The 20,967-nt window shown below is 37.4% G+C and overlaps 1 protein-coding gene across 1 annotated transcript in view; it reads left to right on the forward strand.

Annotated features, from left to right (window-relative positions):
• slc24a3 (solute carrier family 24 member 3) overlaps positions 1 to 20,465 on the forward strand; it is a 72,026-nt gene extending 51,561 nt beyond the window's left edge. Inside the window, exons 3-17 of the mRNA XM_057342264.1 lie at positions 7,496 to 7,572; positions 10,169 to 10,243; positions 10,317 to 10,401; positions 10,495 to 10,598; positions 13,547 to 13,621; positions 14,583 to 14,608; positions 14,694 to 14,747; positions 14,839 to 14,966; positions 15,091 to 15,251; positions 15,331 to 15,601; positions 15,717 to 15,883; positions 15,975 to 16,089; positions 16,209 to 16,321; positions 16,823 to 16,888; positions 16,984 to 20,465. Coding sequence (XP_057198247.1) covers positions 7,496 to 7,572; positions 10,169 to 10,243; positions 10,317 to 10,401; positions 10,495 to 10,598; positions 13,547 to 13,621; positions 14,583 to 14,608; positions 14,694 to 14,747; positions 14,839 to 14,966; positions 15,091 to 15,251; positions 15,331 to 15,601; positions 15,717 to 15,883; positions 15,975 to 16,089; positions 16,209 to 16,321; positions 16,823 to 16,888; positions 16,984 to 17,133 — 1,667 coding nt within the window. The 3' untranslated portion in view covers positions 17,134 to 20,465. The remainder of the gene's footprint in view (positions 1 to 7,495; positions 7,573 to 10,168; positions 10,244 to 10,316; positions 10,402 to 10,494; positions 10,599 to 13,546; positions 13,622 to 14,582; positions 14,609 to 14,693; positions 14,748 to 14,838; positions 14,967 to 15,090; positions 15,252 to 15,330; positions 15,602 to 15,716; positions 15,884 to 15,974; positions 16,090 to 16,208; positions 16,322 to 16,822; positions 16,889 to 16,983) is intronic.
• Positions 20,466 to 20,967: the final 502 nt, after the last annotated feature.

Genomic DNA, 20,967 nt, shown 5'->3' on the forward strand with positions numbered 1-20,967 from the left:
GAAGAGAACCCAAGCGCAGGCAACGGCAGTGAAGGGGTTAACAGATATATTTAATTAACAGAAACAGAAACAAAACACCCTCAATGGGGAAAACGGAACTCAGAAATATATATATAAAACAAAAGACTTCCCACGAGGGGGCAAAATGAAAACAAGACAAATAACTAAACTCAAGGAACTCGACACAACGTCTTAAACTAAAACAAGGCAGGATAAAACTAAAGCAAAAACAAGACTCACAGTTCTCACACAACACAGGACACAGGAACACGGGCGACGGCATGAACACATACACAATACACAGTACAATCCACGAGCACAAGACAAAGAAACAAGAGGGTATATAAAGGGAAGACAAAAGAGGGATAACGACACGGGGCAGGTGTGGGTAATCAAACACTTAGGGAAGGATAACGAGGAAACGAGATGGAGGGAACAGAGACGAGACACTGGAAAAACACATGAGAGGTAAAAACATAAACATCTCATGGCCTTCCCACATAAAACCCAAGGACTCTGCCCCGATCCCACCACACGACTAGAATTTCATAAACAAGACGGTGGAACCGTGACACATTTCATTTCTTCCCTTTATTTTGAGTTCTCAAACATTTCAGTCAAGATATTTCATTTTAGATGTAGTGTCATGTAAACAGTATGTCATGAGGTTTATTCTACAGTCAAGTGATTTCTTACACACACTTCTGGTTCTTGGCATACATTTTTCTTCACGTAAGATTTGTGAACATTTGTGCTTTGTTCTTTAACACTCTTGAGATCTATTTAATGATGAATATAGGATTAAAATGAATCAATTATAAAAGTTTGAATTATATAATATTGTGTGCTTATGTAAGCAGCATGAACCGGCACTGTTTTTTTTTTATTCTGTGAGTCTGGACCTTAGTTGGTACAGTGCAGGTCAATCCAGCTTGATCCTGCATAGATTTAAAAGTCAGGGATTTGAGAAGGACTCTGCTTGTATCATCAAATATGCTTATCCCGGCCCTTTTTCTTCTACACTGTGTGTGTGAGAGAGAGAGAGATGAAGAAAAATAATTTTATCTAAAAAAAAAAACAACAACAATTTCACAATTGCATTCCATCAGTCTCGCATAGCTCAGATATTCTTAGCACAACCTTTTACATAAGCAGGTACAGAACATTGTGTCTTATTTATCTGTTGACCTTGTTTTGAAACATCAGTGAGTTTACTGGTAGAGCTTTCTGTGTTGGAACATTTTGTGTGCGCACTAAAAAAATACCTTTTATGAAGGGCTCTTACGTTCCCGATGAATGTTTTATGGCGTAAAGAGCCATCGTTGACACAATGCAGCCGTGATTGGTGTACCGGGGACAAGAGCTCGGCTGAAACAATCTCAAGCTGATGTTAGCGCTGCTGTGAGAGGCTTGTGAATAGCTTTAATTGATTCCGGGAGTAATTGGTCTCAGTTTTTAAGCTGTGTTTGAGGAGGCAGACTGCAGAGGGGGACCGGTGTTGTTGGCATGCAAGTCATGTCATTAATTAGTGTCGCTGAGTGTCCCTTCTCGAGCGCCGTACCTGACCCACTCGAGACCCACTGCCCATGCTAACAATCAACACCTCGGCCCCTCTCAAGCTGAGATCTTCCTGTTGAGGTGGCGAAGATGAACTTTGGATCTGTATCAGTTGAAAATGGTTCAAGTCAAATGGTTAAACCAGCAGGATTTTGAGTTTCCAAAGGACATTGTGTGTGTTTTAATCGAAGCAAGACAATTTTACTAATCCTTTATTTATGGGTAGTTGACAAATAAACCGCACGTGTGTCATATGCTGTGACAGCAAAAATTTCGAAAGAAAACTTAAATCTCTCTTATGCTGTTTTATATGATAAATGTAATATTAATAACATAGTATAATATTAACTGTAATAATTATAATATTATTATTATTTAATCTATAGTAATAATACATTTGTACATATTGTTGTTTGTGCTTTTACAGTGTGCATGAATCATTGGTACACACGTTTTTTATACTTTTGTAAGCAGAGAAACACAGGGAAACATGCATAGACATAGGCAGACTGACAGAGACCAGTTTCGTCTGTGCTATATACAGTTATTATTATTTTCATTTTACATTTCATTATTATAATTGATTTTTTTTACATTTTATCATTATAATTGTATTTTATTTTATGTATTATGTTACATATATATTATATTACATTATATTGACAAATGTTATGGTGCGGATTCTTCATGCAAATGATGTTTCTACTGGCATCACATTATGTCACTCAGTATAAAGCACTGGATGAGTAATTCTCTTACTTTGAATCCCTTATTGCATATATTACATAAACTATATTAAGCTGCTGTTGTAATCATATATCTCTCTGCATTATGTCACTCATAAAAAACTGTTTGCTGGTAGAAACATTCAGCAACTTTACCCAAGTCTGTTAATGCATTAGCTTCTGTTTTCTTTGCATCTGTGTAATTCTACATCAGAGGATAATGCTTCCACCAAAGCTTGGGCCACCCTCACTGGAAACAGCTGTTTGAGGACATTCACTGCATTATGCCTTTCCAGCAGTGTTCAAGTGCAAATGACAAAATTGTTAAATGAACAGAACAAAACATAAGTCATCTATGGGAAAATTGGATTCTGCGTGACAATTAAAGCAGCTTTAAATGGGAAATCCCTCAAGAGGCAGAATGTTTATTAAGGACGCTGTCAACAACTCTGCATCTGTCCTGAAGTTACATCATCATCATCGGTTTTCATTGTACTGTATTTTATAGTGAGGTTACCAAAAACAATGCCAGTGAATGCTGTCGTCGCACTGAATTGGGTTTGAAATCCACAGTCCATGACCCCTTGCTTTAATAGACTGTACTGTTAATAAAGCCTTTCATTGAGTATTTAATCAGTTGTTACTTACAGTATTATTTATCTTTGACTTTAAAATGAAGATGGAAAGCAAATCCTGCAGCTTTTCATTCCCTAAGAAGCCACAAGTGCTTTAGGTGTCGATATATTCTACTTGTTATCATAGTCTTGCTCGGTCGCTAAGTGAATGAGTTGTTTGACTCGCGTCTTTGATGAGTGGAAAGAACAATATATTTGGAGCTCCCATGGGAAATTTGTTCACACACAAGCATTATTATGACAGAGACGGCACATGCAATTCCCAGAAGGGTTTGGATAGTAATCACTAAACATAAATAATGAAGAGCAAAACAATAAGTCTTAATTCCACTGTGTCATGATTTATATGCAGTATAGTTCATCTTGCTTGAGTTCAGTCCAGTTTTTGAGGACATAATATCGGGTCTTGTTGTCTTTCTTTTGCTTTACATGCACTTGGAATAAAACATTTAGGAATAAAATGGCCTTGTTCCAAATGTATTTAAATTGCAATCTACATTTTACAAGCTGTACATTTTATCACTGTGCATACATTGGAAATCACCCATGACCTTGGCTTTGTGAGCAACATGTTGAGCTACACGCTATTACTCTTTATCACGTCTTGTTCTGCGCAATATATCTGTTAGGACTTACCTTACTCCAAATTTCCTCCAGGTTTCCTCCCATCCGGCTAAACCAGACCACAGGGGATGAATTAATTCAAGTTAATTTGATACCTTCAATACTTGTGCTTTTATTGGTTTAGTTCACAGAGATGTCTGCATTCTTTCCCAATGCTGTTGCTGTGTATGATTTGTGGTTGAAAAGAGCAGGTGCTATGCTATCTGTCTGTCTATCTGTAAATTGATCTGTCATCCTGACTGTTTTTTGTATAGTGTATAGATAGGATAAGATTAATATTCATTGTCTACAACAGCAATCCGTCCATTTACCGCTTATATCTGTATATGCAGCAGAATTCATTCGTGTGGGTAGTGGACAAATAAACCGTAAATCTTTCGTATGGTGTGATGTAGAAAAAATGTAGAAAACAAACTGTTAATACCTATTTGTGTATAATATATAGGGTAAATTGAACTAATTAGCACTTTCTCACTGTTATACACTAGGGGGTACATTTGATATATTTATAAGATAATATTTTGGGATGATCAAAGTTTTATAAAAATTATGACTTGCATCTTTTTTTTTTAATTCTGGTGAAACAGTTAATGTAGCACCAATAGAACATTTCACAAAATTTGTAAAGATATTGACATCAAATTTAGGTATATCGTCCATCACTATTGTATTGGCACTATCGCCCATCACTATTATATTGGCACTTTCACTTTACATAAATACATGCATACATGCATGTGTAAGGATGTGTGTTTTCATGCGTACTCAAATGTTTGTGTAAATCCATGCATGTATGCGTATAACAACAGATACACAGAACTGGGAATAGTTGGCCACACACTGACTAAGGTGTGACAGAGTCAATGCTTAACAACAAAAACATCCAGATCCCCAAACTTCAGCTCCTTCAGGACAGAGAAATTCTCTAGTCGCTGTTTGTCTTGACGACAGGAGTGGTTTAACTTCATCAATTAGGTTTAATTAAGGACCGATGCTGCCTTCCTGTTGATTGATATTACAGAGGTCTGGCCCTCAGTCATGCTGTAGGTTTAACTCTGTGTCTGACAGGCAGCTGCTCCATGTCTCCTTCAAAGCTAAAGCGTTACATCTCCTGATTTTGAGCCTTTGAAGTCGACTGAAAACAGCTTAGGGCTTATAAAATGCAATGAAGAGATTTCGGTTGCTTGTGGCCATCTCACAGATGACAGTGGTTTATGTTTGTGGACACCTTCAAGTCTCAATCTACTGGAATGTGTTAAGATGAGTTGATTTTCCTGAGGAGCATCCCTGTCCACCTCTGATTCTCAGGTTTCTGGGCAATATTTAGTCTTTTCTCACTCGCTCGGAATGTTCTCGTCTAATTCTTGCTTGGTACAGAGCAGTCGCTCTGGGATAGGAACCAAGCTTTTTTCTGTTGTTTTCACTTTGTATGTACGTGTTTAATAAAGAGATTTTGTGTTCGTTTCTGTTTGTTTGGCTTCTCTGTAATTACAAAATGGAACTCTCTTTAGACGCTCTCGACGTCGCCAAGTTGAGCCTACTGTTGCCGTTGGTGTGTGTTTTTTAATTGATCCACTCCCAGTTTCTTGCTTTTGTTTATTGCTGCTTTATTCATCGGTACTGTATTTGAAATGAGATTAATCGGAGACTCTGTGCCAGTGAGCATTGCAGAGCTCTCCGGAAGGCTGTGACTCTCAAATTAAGGCCACGCCAACAATGAAACCAACATGTGAACCAAGAGCACGCCAGTGCAGAGCTGTTGTTTAAATAGGCAGATGATTCTTGTTAGAGCTCTTTGTTCATCTGTTTGTCATCACAAGTCCTTTGTCATGAGTTAATCAGTGTTTGCTCTGTTTTTGGGGTGCCTGGGGGGAGTAGGCCTACTATTTATGAAATGAGCAAGATTGAGACTCAGAGGTCATAAAATGACGATTAAGAAGAACAATTAACCAAGAACTTGAAAGATAACTATTGTCCACTCAGAAAGACGATAACACTACGTTTGTTCCAAGTTTGCGCATGGCACGTTCACATAAAAATTAACAAACACTTTAAATTAGAATGAATTTTGATTGGTTGTTTTATTCTTTATCAGATGGACATCTATATTGTTGTTGTTGTGGTGGTGGTGTGCACTACTGATCTCTTAAAATAAACTGCCGCTAGGATGACGTTTCCTCGACCAAAAGCGTATGCATTTTGGAAGACCGCAAATAATAAGCTGCGTTTTTTTAAGTCTACATACAATTGTCCGAAGTAAAAAGCTAACATGACGTTATAAACAGACTACACTATATACTGTAGTCGCTCGATAGTATCAACATCACCACCACCAAGCCTGCAACAATTTTTTCAAATGGTATTAAACATTTGTTTCCTGGTAATTTGTGTGCATTGCATTATTTGTGAGATTTACTGTATATATTATGCGCAATGACGTTTAATGTCCCTGCCAAAAGGCAATAGCTTTAAAAAATCATGATTGGGTTTTACGTCACCAAATAAAATGTGAAAATATTTAGAGGCTTTGTTAACCACAGACCTTATTTTAGGCATTAAACCAAAAAAAAACAATAGAAAAACCCATAGACTTAGGGGCGATGGGACCAGAAATGCTAAATGCTAACTCGCTTCCAGGTTTTGCATACAAAAATATGTTATCCCTGCTGTACTCACAAATAGGTGTCTCTGTGTTAGTTGAGGATTAAACAATTTTATGCGTGTTCTGTAAGGTTGTTTAAGTTTAGCTGTGCGGTGTTTGGGGCACCGGGGGCAGGGTGAAGCCTGCTGACGCATTCAACCTCCCCTGTGATCGGGGAGAGAATATCACTGCACAATATGCAGCCATGGACACGCGCAAACACCCTCGCAGATATTCCTGTAATGACTGCCACATTATACAAATAGTGTTATGTTGATCTTTATATGAAACTGAGAACTGGCTGTTAGTTTTTAAGTTTCTGCTCACAACATGGGGGCACTAGAGAGCAACATCTGGGTTGAGAGGAGATCGCATTGAATCTGCTTAAAATGCGACAGATTAATGTGTAAAAATGAATACAACACATTAAACTAAACGATCAAGTTTTTCTTTCTTTTTTTATCTGAGGATATTATTTTTGCAAAACAACATGGAAAGGATCAAATAAGCAATTTATTTTGGACTTTCCTCATCCGGCTACATATTGTCTGTCTGTCATAAGTGACATAGAAGTTCAAAGCAGCCTGTAAAAACATTTTTCTTAAAACACTCAAGAAAAACAGGTTTCCACTGAAAGATTAGCATTTCCCTGAATGGAACCAAGTTGGTCTCTGGGGTCTCGACGCTTTTCAATCAGGGCTGACTGTAGTATCTTGGATGCTGACGTCATGGCAACAGGTCTTGTAGGAGCGCAATTGTAACACTCTCTAACTCGCCATTTTAAAGCATCTAAAGCTGAATCCCAGTAAAGTGGTCGCTCTCAATGACCCGATTCTGTCTGCAGGCTGCGGGGCTTATCAATGGAGCCGGCTAGGTGACATGCTGTGTCGCTGAATAGCTTGTTAACAGAGCAGCGATGGACGCAGTAGTGATGGCGTCAGAACAGCTCTGACAGAAAATCATACCAGTGCTGGTTATGTGACCCGCCAATTAGGTTTAAATTTTAGCGATTGACGTCTGATAAAGTTATTATATTGTATTTTAGAATGATGTCGTAGTGAAAATTTCTTTTCATGGGTTCTTAAAAAGATGCCGTTTGACATTTAAAGGAACAGTTCACGCGAAAATCAGACATCACACTAAATGACAGAATTTACAATTCCTTTAATTAAGACTTTAATGAGGAAAAACATTTACTATTTTTTCTCCAGAGTGATCCATATGCTTAATTACATTGTTTATTGAAATGCAACATTCACATAGACGTGTGTGTGTTGTGTGTAGACTGCGTGTAATTGTATGTTTTTTCGCAGGTATACATGAGTTCCCAGATGATATTTTTAACAACGAGGAGCGTCTTGATGGGGCTGTAGCTTTGCACGTTCTGTGTGTAAGTATCTCCACCTTCTGCTTGTCTCTCATCACAGTAGCTTATACATGCCTGTCGTTAATGCTAAAGTCTATTTATAAATTACATGAACACTTCAAAGTCAAAAGTGTACAGTACATGTTCCATTCAAGCATCAGTTCAGCTTCTGAACGTACCTGTATTGTAACTTGTTCATTGCCACATATAAATTAATGATGTTAATTGTCTGGTAATATTTCCTATGTGCTATGTGCTTAAACAGAGAACTGAGTATCAGACTAAATGGAACAGAATGTGTTTGGCACATTAACCAGTCCAAATCTAAATTCATTTATCTGAATTTAACAATTAAATTAGATCACTTTTCCTGACTATCTTTGTATCAACTCGATCAAAAATATCTTCACATGGTCATTAAGGTTTTTTTTGTGAGTTTGCTCTGATAAGCAGGTGTGTTTTAGTAATTCATAAGAAAATGATTCTGTTGCTCTTCTAGTGTAGATGTACCTAGTGGTCTCACTATATCTCTTGTTCTGATGTGCTTCATGTCAAATTTGAATTTGAAGATATCTTTATTAATTTGTTATTTTGCACTGTTTTTGGCTAGCAAAACAAAAATTGCTACCATACAAATATTAAAGAATATATCTGAATCATTCCTATATCTGAACCACCTATGCATCTTATGCATTTAATAAAATAGTCCTTGCAATCTATAGTCACATGCATGTTTTAGATCTGTTGCTCTCAAACTTTTTCATTGTAAGGCCCCCTTTGTGTAGAGTGCGTTGTGCCCCCCCCAAACCAAAGGTTTGACTGCATAAAATCTATGATAAATGTCTATATTTCATAAAATGTCACAAAATCTGTGGCCCCCTGGATCCATCTTGGGGCCCCTAGTTTGAGAACCACTGTTTTAGATAACCTACTTTAACAAAGGTAATGAAAAATATTTTTAATTTCCAGTAACATATGATCTGAGCTATGGTATTTTTATACTTCTATAATCTTCCTGTATGTATAAAGAATTTTAAGAGAAACTTAATTGATACTTAACATATAGGAACTTTAGCTATAAAGTATTTGGAGCTATAATAAAGCCTTCTCTGAGCAATTACATTTTATATGATTTTTCTATGAAAAAAAATCAAGACTTATTTGTTTTTATGGAAGTCAGCATTATAGCACAAATCATGATGCGTGAGAGTCAAGCCGTGACAAATTGTAGTAGTAAATATATTAATAGCGGTTCTTTTTAAGAAATGCATCTAGTCGTTTTGTTCCTCCCCGTCTTTGTAAGTTATCACAGGGTGACTTTTCATCATGCACGGCTGTCTTGCCCCCATAGGCCGCGTCTGTGTGCATGGCTAAGTGAAGTGGCATCTGAAGCAGATACTGTGTGTTCCCGTCGAAATCCCCTGCAGGGTTGGTTTGACACTGGCATTGTTAAGCCATGTTTAGATAGTTGCCCATGTGCGCAGAGAGAAAGTGGATGGTAAAAGCTGAGGGAAAAAACCCCTCTAAGACTCCCTCCAGCTGTTTACATGTTTTATTTATCTTTGGGGCTTCGGTAGCCCAGTTCTGCCTTGTCAGAAGGTTAAGAATAAAAGCACGAGAAGGTAAGAGGAGAGATTACGTAACGGGAGCGCATGTGAGCATGGCACTGTGGCTGCAGAATTAGATGCACTGATTGGCAAAGTGTTTGGTGGGAAAACAGTTGGCATACGGGTCCCAGGGGTGGATGGGGGTTTGTTTTGACTTTGTGTGTTTTCAGGCGCGTTTGCTGCCTGTATTGCACAGCAAGTTCCGTGTAAAGTCATTTAACACACACATAACATTTCCAATACAATGTTCCTTTCAATTTATGTGATTTTTAATAAGTAATATAATCAGGGACTCAAAGTGTTTTGTTTGTATACAGTAGCCTATACATCCAAGTTGACGCTCATATGTGTGACTGTGTGTTTTGTATGTACTGTAGGGAACAGGACATCTGTGATTCGCACCCATCTAAACACACCAGATTTCGGGGCAACTAATCCTCAGCATAGACACACACACACACACTGTTTTATGCAAAACATGTTAGCTTGTGCGGAAAAAAGAAAACGTCGCTGGCAACCCTTATCCCGTCTCGCTCTGCATGCAAAGGGCAGCAGCTTCCTTCGGTGCGGTGCCTTTCTATCATGAGGACACTTTCTAAGAAAAGGTCTGAATAGTCCCAGTAGACAACTGTTCCACTGGAGGGCAGATTGCTCTGAGAATAACTGAGTTTAATGGTGTTGACACTCGTGTACTCAAATCTGCCCTCACGCAAGAATTTTGCCTTGCACAGATTTCACTCTCTTCCTGCGGTGGCTTCTTACGTAATGTTTCTATGAACTTACGGGGGGCTTCATAACAAGTTGCTGACTTTAAAGACTTGGGCATAATCATCAGGGTACTTCATTTGGCTACATGAGGATGGAATCTCTGCCTACGGTTTAAAGGAACAGTTACCCAAAAATGAAAAATGGGTCATACTTTTTGATTAAATGGATGTAAATGGTTACCAGGTGAAGCATCAAAAATCATAGATTAAGCATTATTTAATTTTATATTTACTCTTTCTCTATAGGCTATGTATATGTTTTACGCTCTGGCACTGGTGTGTGACGACTACTTTGTGCCCTCTCTTGAGAAGATCTGTGAGGTAAGATCTTTATTGCCTCCCCACCACAGTTTTTCATCACCACATCTTCTAGAGCACGCTTTTTCTCTTCTAGCGCCTCCACCTCAGTGAAGATGTAGCAGGAGCCACTTTCATGGCAGCAGGGAGTTCTGCTCCTGAGCTCTTCACCTCAGTCATAGGTAAAGCACTACACAACCTTGGTGAAAACATAAGCAGTTGAACACCATAGAGATCATGTGGAGATTATAAGCTCTCCTCTTCTTTCTGTGCAGGTGTATTCATCACTAAAGGAGACGTGGGAGTGGGGACGATCGTGGGTTCTGCCGTCTTCAATATTCTCTGCATCATTGGAGTGTGTGGGATCTTTGCTGGACAGGTGCTTATTATTCTGCATGTCAACACACACAAAAGCTTTTTTGGGGTTTGTTTTGGTCTAATTTGCTGGAAAGGGTCAATGGTGCAAGACAGAAAAATGCAACAGACTGACATCTGTCTGTGTGTGTTTACATTTTAAAGAAATACTCGTCCAAGAAAGCATAGGCGTTTATTAGTGTGACAGATATTCAACAAAATATATGATATAGGCAAAATAGCTTCGACTTTTATTGCACAAAACTGTCATAGTCCTCTTAAACAGTGGAGGTCTGCAAATAATTCATTTGTTCTCTGACAGTAATTGTCAGTGTTGAAAGTAAAACTGTTGCTGCATTAAATTAAGAGCAATCCCTTTTTTAAACATTGGAGTTTCTACTGTAGATGTGGCCAATCCAGTCCAGTTTCGGTTGAATTTCAACAAAATCAAACCTCAGGAGAGAAAGTCATCCAACAGCAATGTGAAAGACTGACAGCAGGACAAGACACATGAAAACTGTGATAAAATCGAGGTTATGACATATAAAATGTATTTTTTAACTTTTCCTAAACACATGTACAAATATTAGTGTTGTATTGCTTAAAAGTGAATGTGAACTTGTTTTCTTTGCTGTATTTCAGGTCTGAAAAAATACGCATCTTTTGTTTGACCTGTTTCTCCAGTTTTTATTTTCTGCAAATAAATTTGAATAGGAACAATATATCTTTATTTTAAATTTGGGAGAAATGTTGTTAGTAGTTCACAGAATAAAACAAAAATTATCATTTTACCTAAACACATAATACTATATAAAATAATTATAAACTATAAAAATAATTTTAACTTTTTTTTTGCGGCTGTGTATAGAAATGTATACCTGTATGTATGAAATTATGTATAGAAACTACATAAACTGATAAGTTGGTTGCTAACTAGTCAGCCTTACCCGTTATCTCTACTGCAAATAAGACATTATTTTCCTTAAGACAGTCAAATGTAGTGTGCAAACATGATGAATTGTCAGCATCTGTGAGAGTATGTCATAAATGCGAACAAGATTGATGCACACCCGCCTTAAATATCTTGCTTAAATAAAGTCATTACTGAGCACACACTGACACTGAGAAGTGGGCAGACTGTTCCCAGGGTCAACAAGAGAAGCTGATGAGGTCATTCATGTCAGCTGTGGTGTTACTTTGTCTTTTATATGCTTCTTTACTTTCCACTTCATTCGGTCATTCATACTCTGTTGGTTTAACCTCCTGAGACTCTCATATGGTTTTCATACTACTATTATTATTTTACTATGCATTACACGTAGGCTACTGTGGACATTATTACAACTAAACCATTTAAAAAATATTTGATGTTTCCCAATTTTGTTGATCCAAATCTGTAAAAGCACACATTTTTGCCTTTTTCCTCATGTTAATGTTTGGAATACCTGAATTTGTCTGCACAGCTTTACCACAAACATGTAAAGTTTGTGTGCATTTTAAAACGTGTAACTTAGATGACCCGAGGTTTAAAGAAAAAAATACTTATGCACATCATTCTGTGACCACACACATAAATGTAATTTTTTATTAATGCACTCAGTCTACACTTAACAATAATGTCAATGAACAATATTCATCTGTGGACGAATTCCACAAAATTTTTGCTATTAAAACATTACTAGTAAGTTTTTGTATAGGGTATTGGTGTCTTTGTAAACCTGCTTTAGTATCTGGATGTTTTCTTTCTACGTAATAACATAGGTGTCCTATATCAGTGATGTCAGTAAATCATTCCAAAAATGGCACAAGTTCATAAGACACTAACACACTTACACACAGTCTATCAGAGCGAAGGAAAAAACACATCTGCAACAATAGAGCTTCTGGTTGCCACGGAAACACAAAACGAAGAGTGTAACCTGCGGTGTAGGTTAAGCGGTGCTGGCGTGAGCAATAGTGCGTCGCTTCCGACGCTCTGAAGTAGAAAACTGCTTTTTATAGCAGGAGCACGCTCCACAACATGACTCGCATTCAATATGACTGACTTCATACAGTTCAATCAGCGGACTTTGGCACAGGAAGTCATGTCCATATATGGTGCCCACCTCATTCATTTCCACCACTCCATCCATTCTTTCTGTCATGCACTCAAATTCCCACACCTTTGTACATCTGTCTAAAAATCAAAAATTTGTGAACCAACCAAAATCTCAAAATAGTTCAAAAGTACAGATAACACGGAATAAAGGCATGACAAGAGTATTTAAAAATCCTTTAGTACAATCAGATTGGAGAAGATTTCCAGGAGCTGGTTTTACTGTTGATGTTAAACTGCATTAGTTGTTTTTGGTGGCGCATGTAACATGTAGATTTCGTAACGGGGACAAATATTTATATTTACACAGAAATTTAAAACTGTTTGTAGGGCCATTGTAAGGGCAGGTTTTCATACATTTCTAAGGGTCTGATTGATCAAAGATGTTTATAGAGGGCATCTTTACTTGGACTTAAAACACTTATTAGGTTATTGTTTAGTGTGAACAGGTTTCTCGTTTTCATTAATAGAATAGAATACTTTTATGGTCATTGTACAGGTGTACAACATTTTTTTTATCTTTTATACACATATACAAATAATAAGAAAATGTAGGAACATATTAACACAATAAATGTAATTAAATATTACATTTATTTTATGGGAAAAATTAGTTTGAGTTTTTTCTCACTTTCGAGTTTAAAAGACCTGGTTGATATCCTCTGATTTGTCATTTAACTTTGGGCCTATATGATTTCTGTCACCACAAAAATATTTAGTTCATCAAAGGAGTATGGTGGAACTAACTCGTTTAAACTAAGTTTTTAAATCCCCTGAGACTGGCTTCATCCACTTCTCTTACTTGCCTTCAAGTGTGTTTTGCTGTGTATGTTGTTTCTTCATTGCTTTTCCGTGCCCTCTCTCCCCTGTCGATACAGGCAGTACGGCTCTCCTGTTGGACACTAATGAGAGACTCCACGTACTACACTATCTCAGTGGCCACTCTGATCGTGGTGAGTAGAACTCAAAGTGGCTTTTCTTGCTTCCATGAAGCCTGTGGGTCTCCTCATGCAGCAGGAGAGGAGAAGCAAGTGGCTCTCCCGTGGGGCTCGCGGCCTGCAGCACAGGCCTCTTATTTGCCCACATGCTGCATGAGTTCCAAACTCGGAGCGACAACAAACATGGAGTAATAGTACATAGGAACCTGAGTAAAAGAGTTGTTCCTCAAAGCACCTTATTAAAAATCTGATTTAAATACAGGAGGTTTTGTACAGTAACGCTCTCCAATTAAAGCATAGAACAGCGTGTGATTTGCATTGAAGTACGTGAAAGCCTCTTCAGGTATGAATATGCATGAGTATGACTCTTTTTTGGGGTGATCATCTCTCCCAATTATTTAGATGGTTGTATTTCTTTTCTTTTCCTGTATATCCTGTACAGAACCTGCAAGGTGTCTATTGTTTGTAACATAATTAAATAATAAAAAGAGGATTTTGTTTTATTTTTATTTACAATTTTTAAGTTACGAATATCATTATGAAAATGAATAAGTCATTAAGATTCTCTATTTTGCATAAATACAATGAGGCACATTTGTGGTTTTGACTATGTTAACTCCTTTGTATTTACTGGAATAACAGATGGGAAAGTGGATCATAAACAAACTCCAATGTTCATGCCAGCTAAAGTGCCAAAGGGGGACATACCAACTTCTAAGACATTCTAGAGTTCATGTTTATTTTGCATTCAAACTTTTCACTCAAACAAGTACAAAATAGGTACAAGGTGCTCAGTTGTTCAAATTTGAAGGAAGCATCATGGAAACATTAGCATTCATCTCAATAAAAAAAATCAAGGCCTCTATTACAGTTAGCAAATCATGCCCTCTGGTGGTGATTTAGAGACAGTACAGCTGAGAACAAAATGTACAGTAATGTTTTGTTTTTTTAATTTTGCTCTGTTTTTCCTTTCAAGTTCATCTATGATGAGAAAGTGACATGGTAGGATTCTTCATTTTTCATTTCACAGTTCAGTCACATTCTGTGTTTTATACAGTCACTCATGTAGATGTATATTGTTTTTCAGGTGGGAATCACTCATCCTGGTATTGATGTATCTAGTTTACATTATATTAATGAAGTAAGTTGGTGATCATTTTCCATTATTACAAGTATTTATTACTCGATGCCAGTGAATCTCATTTTTGCTTATCTTATTCTGTGTTTAACAGATTGAACTCACGGGTGGTGAATTACATAGAACGACGGAAAAAGAACTCTGGAAATCTGGGTAACGGCACAGCGAGTAACACAGACATTGACGACGGGTGTGATGCTACCGTTGTGCTGCTTAAGAAAGGTGAACGTAATGGTGTTTGTAATATGTGTAAATACTATTAAATGTCACATTTTGATATCATTTCATGGTAATACCCAGAATGCAAATACTGTATAAACATGTATTGTTTTTCTGCCCCTTTTAGCAAATTTCCACAGAAAACCATCAGTGCTGATGGTGGATGAACTCCTCTCTGCATGCCCTCACCAGCTGACCTTCTCTGAGGCCGGAATGAGAATCATGATCACCAGCCACTTCTCACCCCGCACACGTCTCACCATGGCCTCCCGAATGCTCATCACAGAGGTCAGTAATAGATACACCTGAACACAAGTACCTTTACACTTGCATAAACAAAACTAATGGTTTGTGTTTGTGACTGCAGAGGCAGCGTCTGATAAATAGCCGCTTTAGTAACGGGGATTCAGATGTGACAGTGAAGATCCCAGGGAAACGTGGGGTGGAAAATGGACTGGCAGGACCGGACCGGGGACTGAATGGGCGGAAGGGAAATCACCATGACGACGACAGGGGAGGACCTGAAGCTGGCACTGACACAGAAAACGAAAACGAGGACAATGAGAACAACGAGAATGATGAGGAGGAAGAGGAGGAGGAGGAGAACGAGGGACCCTATGTTCCGTTCCGCTGCCCCGGTACATTCCTTAGTGCTGTTAACAATTAATATTGACCTGCAAACACGTTTTTCCAAAATGTTTAAAAATATATCTTCAGAATATCTAATGTTGGAAAATATTTGATGATGTGCAGGTGGGGGCCTTAATAAGCTAAAGTGGCTGCTGGCCTGGCCACTGAGTCTGCTGCTGTTCCTCACTGTACCCAACTGTGCCACGCCCCGCTGGGAGCGCTGGTACATGGTCACGTTCGTCACATCTACCCTCTGGATCGCGTCCTTCTCTTACATCATGGTGTGGATGGTAAGATGATCCTGGTGTTTCCCCACACAAATGCACACTTCTTAATAATCATCTGTTAATGCTCAGTGGTTTATTGAAACTCTGGTCACAGGTCACAGTGATTGGTTACACTATGGGCATCCCTGATGTCATAATGGGGATCACTTTCTTGGCTGCCGGCACCAGTGTTCCTGATTGTTTGGCCAGCCTTATTGTGGCACGACAAGGTACAACTCATTTGAAACGGTTTCTATTACAGTTTTTTTCCAAGGCTCTTATTAATAAAATAAAACCTTCCATGATGATTGTCAGCTGTCGGATCTCTCGACTTCTCAATGTTTTTCAGGGATGGGGGACATGGCTGTATCCAATTCCATTGGCAGTAATGTGTTTGATATCCTGATTGGTCTTGGTCTGCCCTGGACCATCAAGACTTTAGCTATTAGCTATGGCTCCACAGTAAGCGAATCATTTGCTCTTTATTTTTAATGATAAACTTTCCAAATGCTGAATGAGCAATGACATAAACAATAAATATTTCTTGTTTATTTATTTGATTCATTATGAATTCTTTGCCATATTACCCCAACTGCCAGCTGCAGTATACCTAAGGGTTTTGTTTTTAAAAGAATAAGATTTTGTTCACTAAACAGGTTTGTTGGCAGTGTTCAAGTGTCCAAATCCCATTAGACGAGATCTGCTTAGAAGTTTGCATTATGTGCAGTTATGATTTTTGTGTGAGAGGAAGCACACAAGTGGAAATTTTCATCAATCAAAGCTTTGTGTAGGCTACATGTTTGTCTACCTCTGGCCTAAATTGATCGCACATGTTGAGTGCTTAGAGCATGAGAAAAGATTTCCCTGTCTTAGTAACATAAACAGTCATTGTCTGAAATGATCTGCCAACAATCTCTATTTGCATAAGTTTTAACATGCCTACTAAATCACTTCTCTGCCCAGATTCACCTGAGCAGTAAAGGTCTCATTTTCTCGGTCGGGTTGCTGTTGGCGTCTGTTTTTCTCACGGTAGGTCTAAAGCAATCACTTGAATGTTGCTCGTGTGTTTATGCAAAGCGAGAAAGTTGTTTGAACTCTTTATTGACTCTTTCTCTCTCTCTCAGGTTGTCTCTGTACATTTGAATAAGTGGAAACTGGACAGACGGTTGGGTTTCTTTTGTTTGCTGATGTACGCTGTCTTCCTGTGTTTTTCCATCCTCATTGAGTTCAACGTATTCACCTTTGTCAATCTGCCCACCTGCCGTGAGGAATGAGATAATGACGCGTCTCAGCTCTCCTTCTTTGAGCTTGCAAGGACAATGGCACAAGTTCTCGATCAGAGGCAGACCGGCTCTAGTTCTGAAGGAATATTTATTTATTGACCTAGTTTTTTTCTTTACAATGGGTACATGAATGGAGTCTTTAGGTCTGTGGTGTTATAGGACAGAGAGGAGATAAGAGCATTTGTGTTTTGAAGAACGGTCCGGTTGACCCATATAGATTCTTCTGACGGGGAAAGATAAAAGATGACTACTGCCTGGATTGATGTGAATACTTTATTTCTTTGAAATATTTTGCATATTACATATTTAAAGATGATGATCTAAATGTATTTTATAATGGGATTTGTTTTAATAGCTGCTAATGGACGGAAGAGGACTTTTAAGTAATATTGGTAAAATATAGATTTATTATTATGCTGAAAGGTACAGGTGACCTATAGTGAGTACGGTGCTGAAGTGGTGAATCCTCCGGTTTAATTTGGGCATTACCCAAGTCACTACCTTCAACCTTCATATCACAGAACGATCTAGAGTATCTGAGCTCATTGGCTCACGTGTTTACTTTTCAGAGGAGAAAATAAAGAAGATAGATCATATCAGATCAAATTTCAGTCTAAAATATTTGCACCACTTTTTAGCATTTGCGGAGACAGCGGGCTTTTCGTTTGCACTTGTGTGTAAAAACATGTTGGAACTCTACAACATACCACCAACATTTATGTTTATCTTGTGTGATATAATGGGTTTCTATAGATGTGTTTATGTTTAGGACTCTAACACTCTGTATATACTGAAACAGAGAAATGTTTATTTATTAATTTATTGAAAACTATTTATGCACATTACTTTCCTGTGACATACTGAAACGAAACCAACCCACAGCTGTCCCAAAGAATAGACCGTTCAACCAGTCAACCTTTAGTCCTGCGGAGCTTGCATGCAAGCTTCTTCTACTGGATTTCTTCTCAGTTTCTGAATATTTTATGCACCCTTTTAGATGCACCTTTGGCTCGATACATAAAACAGTTTCTACTATTTGATATATGTGTGACATGACATGAGATGTAATTGAAGAGGACATTTTTGAAAACACAACACTTTGGCAGGCAAGTAAGGAATATATATTTTATACTTTACTGTTTTGACATGTAAAAACGGCCCATTCCCTGTTCAGAGTGAATGGATGGAGTGCGCCACAAACCTAAGTAGCTGATTGGCAGGAAACGTGTCCTGGTAAAATGAAGCTAACGTCTGTGTAACAGAGTCTGTTTTAAGTAGGATGTACATTTGGAAATTTGCTATATAATAGGTCAGGTCACTTTTTATTACCATGCCACATTTAGAGTTTACCAAGGAATTTTTCAATAAATTCTCTCAGCAGAACAGAGATCAAGGATGGAGGTAACAATGTGTTTTTTTTTCTTTTTCGAAGCTTATGTGCACTTTTGTATGTCGCAGAAGCTCAATTGTTGGTCTTTTTTTAAAAGGCCACTTTAAATTCCTGTATGCCTCTGTTTCTGTGCATATCTGATCACAGCTGTAAGCTTTTAACTGTGGCACAATATGTGTGAACTTTCAAGTTTCTATTTGTTCTCTCACATTATAGAGTTTTTTAGTGAGTTGACAGGGTAGCGATTCTATGGACTGTTTTAGTCTAGTTCATGCAGGTTTTCTAGTCTGAAGGCACATTACAGGGAATTTGTGTTTTATGCACTGGCTAAAACTGGTTGTTTTGTCTGTCATATTTTAAGAATAGAATTTAGGTGAAATAGAAACATATCTGGAAGAGTATTGCAGCAAAGTATTTTTATCACAAAGCAACTTTGTATTTTGTATCACGAAATGTTTAGAAATGTTTTCTGCTTTTAAAAGTCTGTAAGTGAACATATTCTTTAGCTCATAAAACTAATTATCAACAATTTGTCAGTTTACCGTCAGCATGTTTTCAAGTCAAAGCCACAGTTTATAGTATATTCCTTTTATCACAGATACAAAATGCTGGCAGAGATAATAATAGCAATTTCATTTTGTAGATCACTATGGAGAAAAAAGAGCTCATGAAAGACACTGAGGCCTAGTTCCATCCCCCATCCCCATCCGAGGTTTAAGCAATGTGCTGTTTCTGGTACAAATAGGTTTAATCCAAGTAGAGTGTACTTTATGGAGAGGTGGTTGAGTGATGAAGATTGTTAGTTAGATATTTTCTTTGTAAAGCAGGGTATTATAAGAACAATGTCAGGAAGGCATGGTTTTATTAAAAGTGTGTGTTTCTTTGAAAGAAATAAAAGAAATGCAATAATATTTAGATTAATTGCTGTGTTTATATTTTTTCTTGTTCATTCTGAACATGATCCATCACATTCTTTGAGTAATATATGCTATATAAATATTTCAGTAAGTCTGTGTGGACTCTATGCTCCATAGTGAGGAAAGTAAAAAGTGAGGCTTTGAGATGCCGCAGGATTGACTGGTGATTTTCTGCTACATTGTAATGCTTTCAAGACAAACCACTGCTGTCTGCAGGGTTGTGGGAGATTCTGAAAACATTCTGAAACGTTGTGTTTATTGCAATTTCAGCCGTACGTTAAAGGCAGAAATAATAGTCTACAAATTAATTTATTATTAGATACTGAAGTTCACTTTTAGAAATAAAAGTGTTGCTGTTAATTTTTATGCACAAATAATAACTATAATAATAATGATAAACAATGAGGGCACGCACAACTAATTAGCCCACAATTAGACAGGTTTTGTTCATATTTCATTTTCTTGTCTGCTGATATTTCTTCATTGATTCAGGCATATTTGAAACAAAAATGTGACTTTTACAGGTTGATGCATTGTTGATGTACATAAATATACATTCATGAAAATGTCTTCATTTTTGTCCTCGCCTGTATATCCGTTGATTCTATTTTCATAGATACTGTACAATGTTTGGGTCCTTTATTCTTTATTTTTAATGTCGTTGTGTTCAGGGTTTTACACCCTTGGTTTGCAAAATTGCATGGGACATTTAATATAATAAATTATTTATGTTTATTACTATTACACATTGTTGAGCACTGGACATACAGCTGTGGAATTAGACCTTTTAGATTATTGCATGTTTTGTTTTTTATTTTAAGGGAACCTGCTGGGCTTCTTCAATGACAGCATAAAGTAGATATTTCTTTCAGAGTTACTGATGTCTTCTGCAGTTCAGGATTCATTTAAAGAATGGTGGTTGGCTTTATGTACTAAACTTTTTGTTCAGGTGTTTAAGTTGTATATCAGAGTAATTTTTTTGCTACTTGAGCATAATTAAAACGATCTTTGCTGAATTAAGCGTTGTTGTCATCATTAAAAATGTCTCTAGATGCCCTAAAAACTACAGGGAAAGATGCCGAAATGATATGGCGAGACCTTAAAGTGGCTCCTACGGTTTAATATTCCTGAAATTATCCGAGTTTGAAAACCATTGTGTGCTCATAGTTGGCTATGCGTAATTTAAAAAAAATCTGATAGTCCTGTATTAAGTTCCTGTAGTATACAAACATGTCAATAACCAATTTGTATGTCAATAACAAATTTTAGGTGGTCGCCTACTTGTAGTAACAGTAAAAATGATAAAAAATTCTCAAAACTTGCTCAAAATCTTCTGATGTTCACAGGTTTCTGTGAGAGTTTATGTAGCCTATGTTTATGTAGGCCTATGACAGTTAAACGAGAGTAGTTCACATTCAAAATGAAAATTCTGTCATTTACTCACCTTCTTGTCATTTCAAACCTGTATGACTTTCTTTCCTCCGCAGAACACAAAAGAAGATATTTTGAAGAATGTTG

The sequence above is a fragment of the Triplophysa rosa genome, linkage group LG9, assembly GCF_024868665.1.
Source record: "Triplophysa rosa linkage group LG9, Trosa_1v2, whole genome shotgun sequence".
In the NCBI taxonomy this organism is placed as follows: Eukaryota; Metazoa; Chordata; class Actinopteri; order Cypriniformes; family Nemacheilidae; genus Triplophysa; species Triplophysa rosa.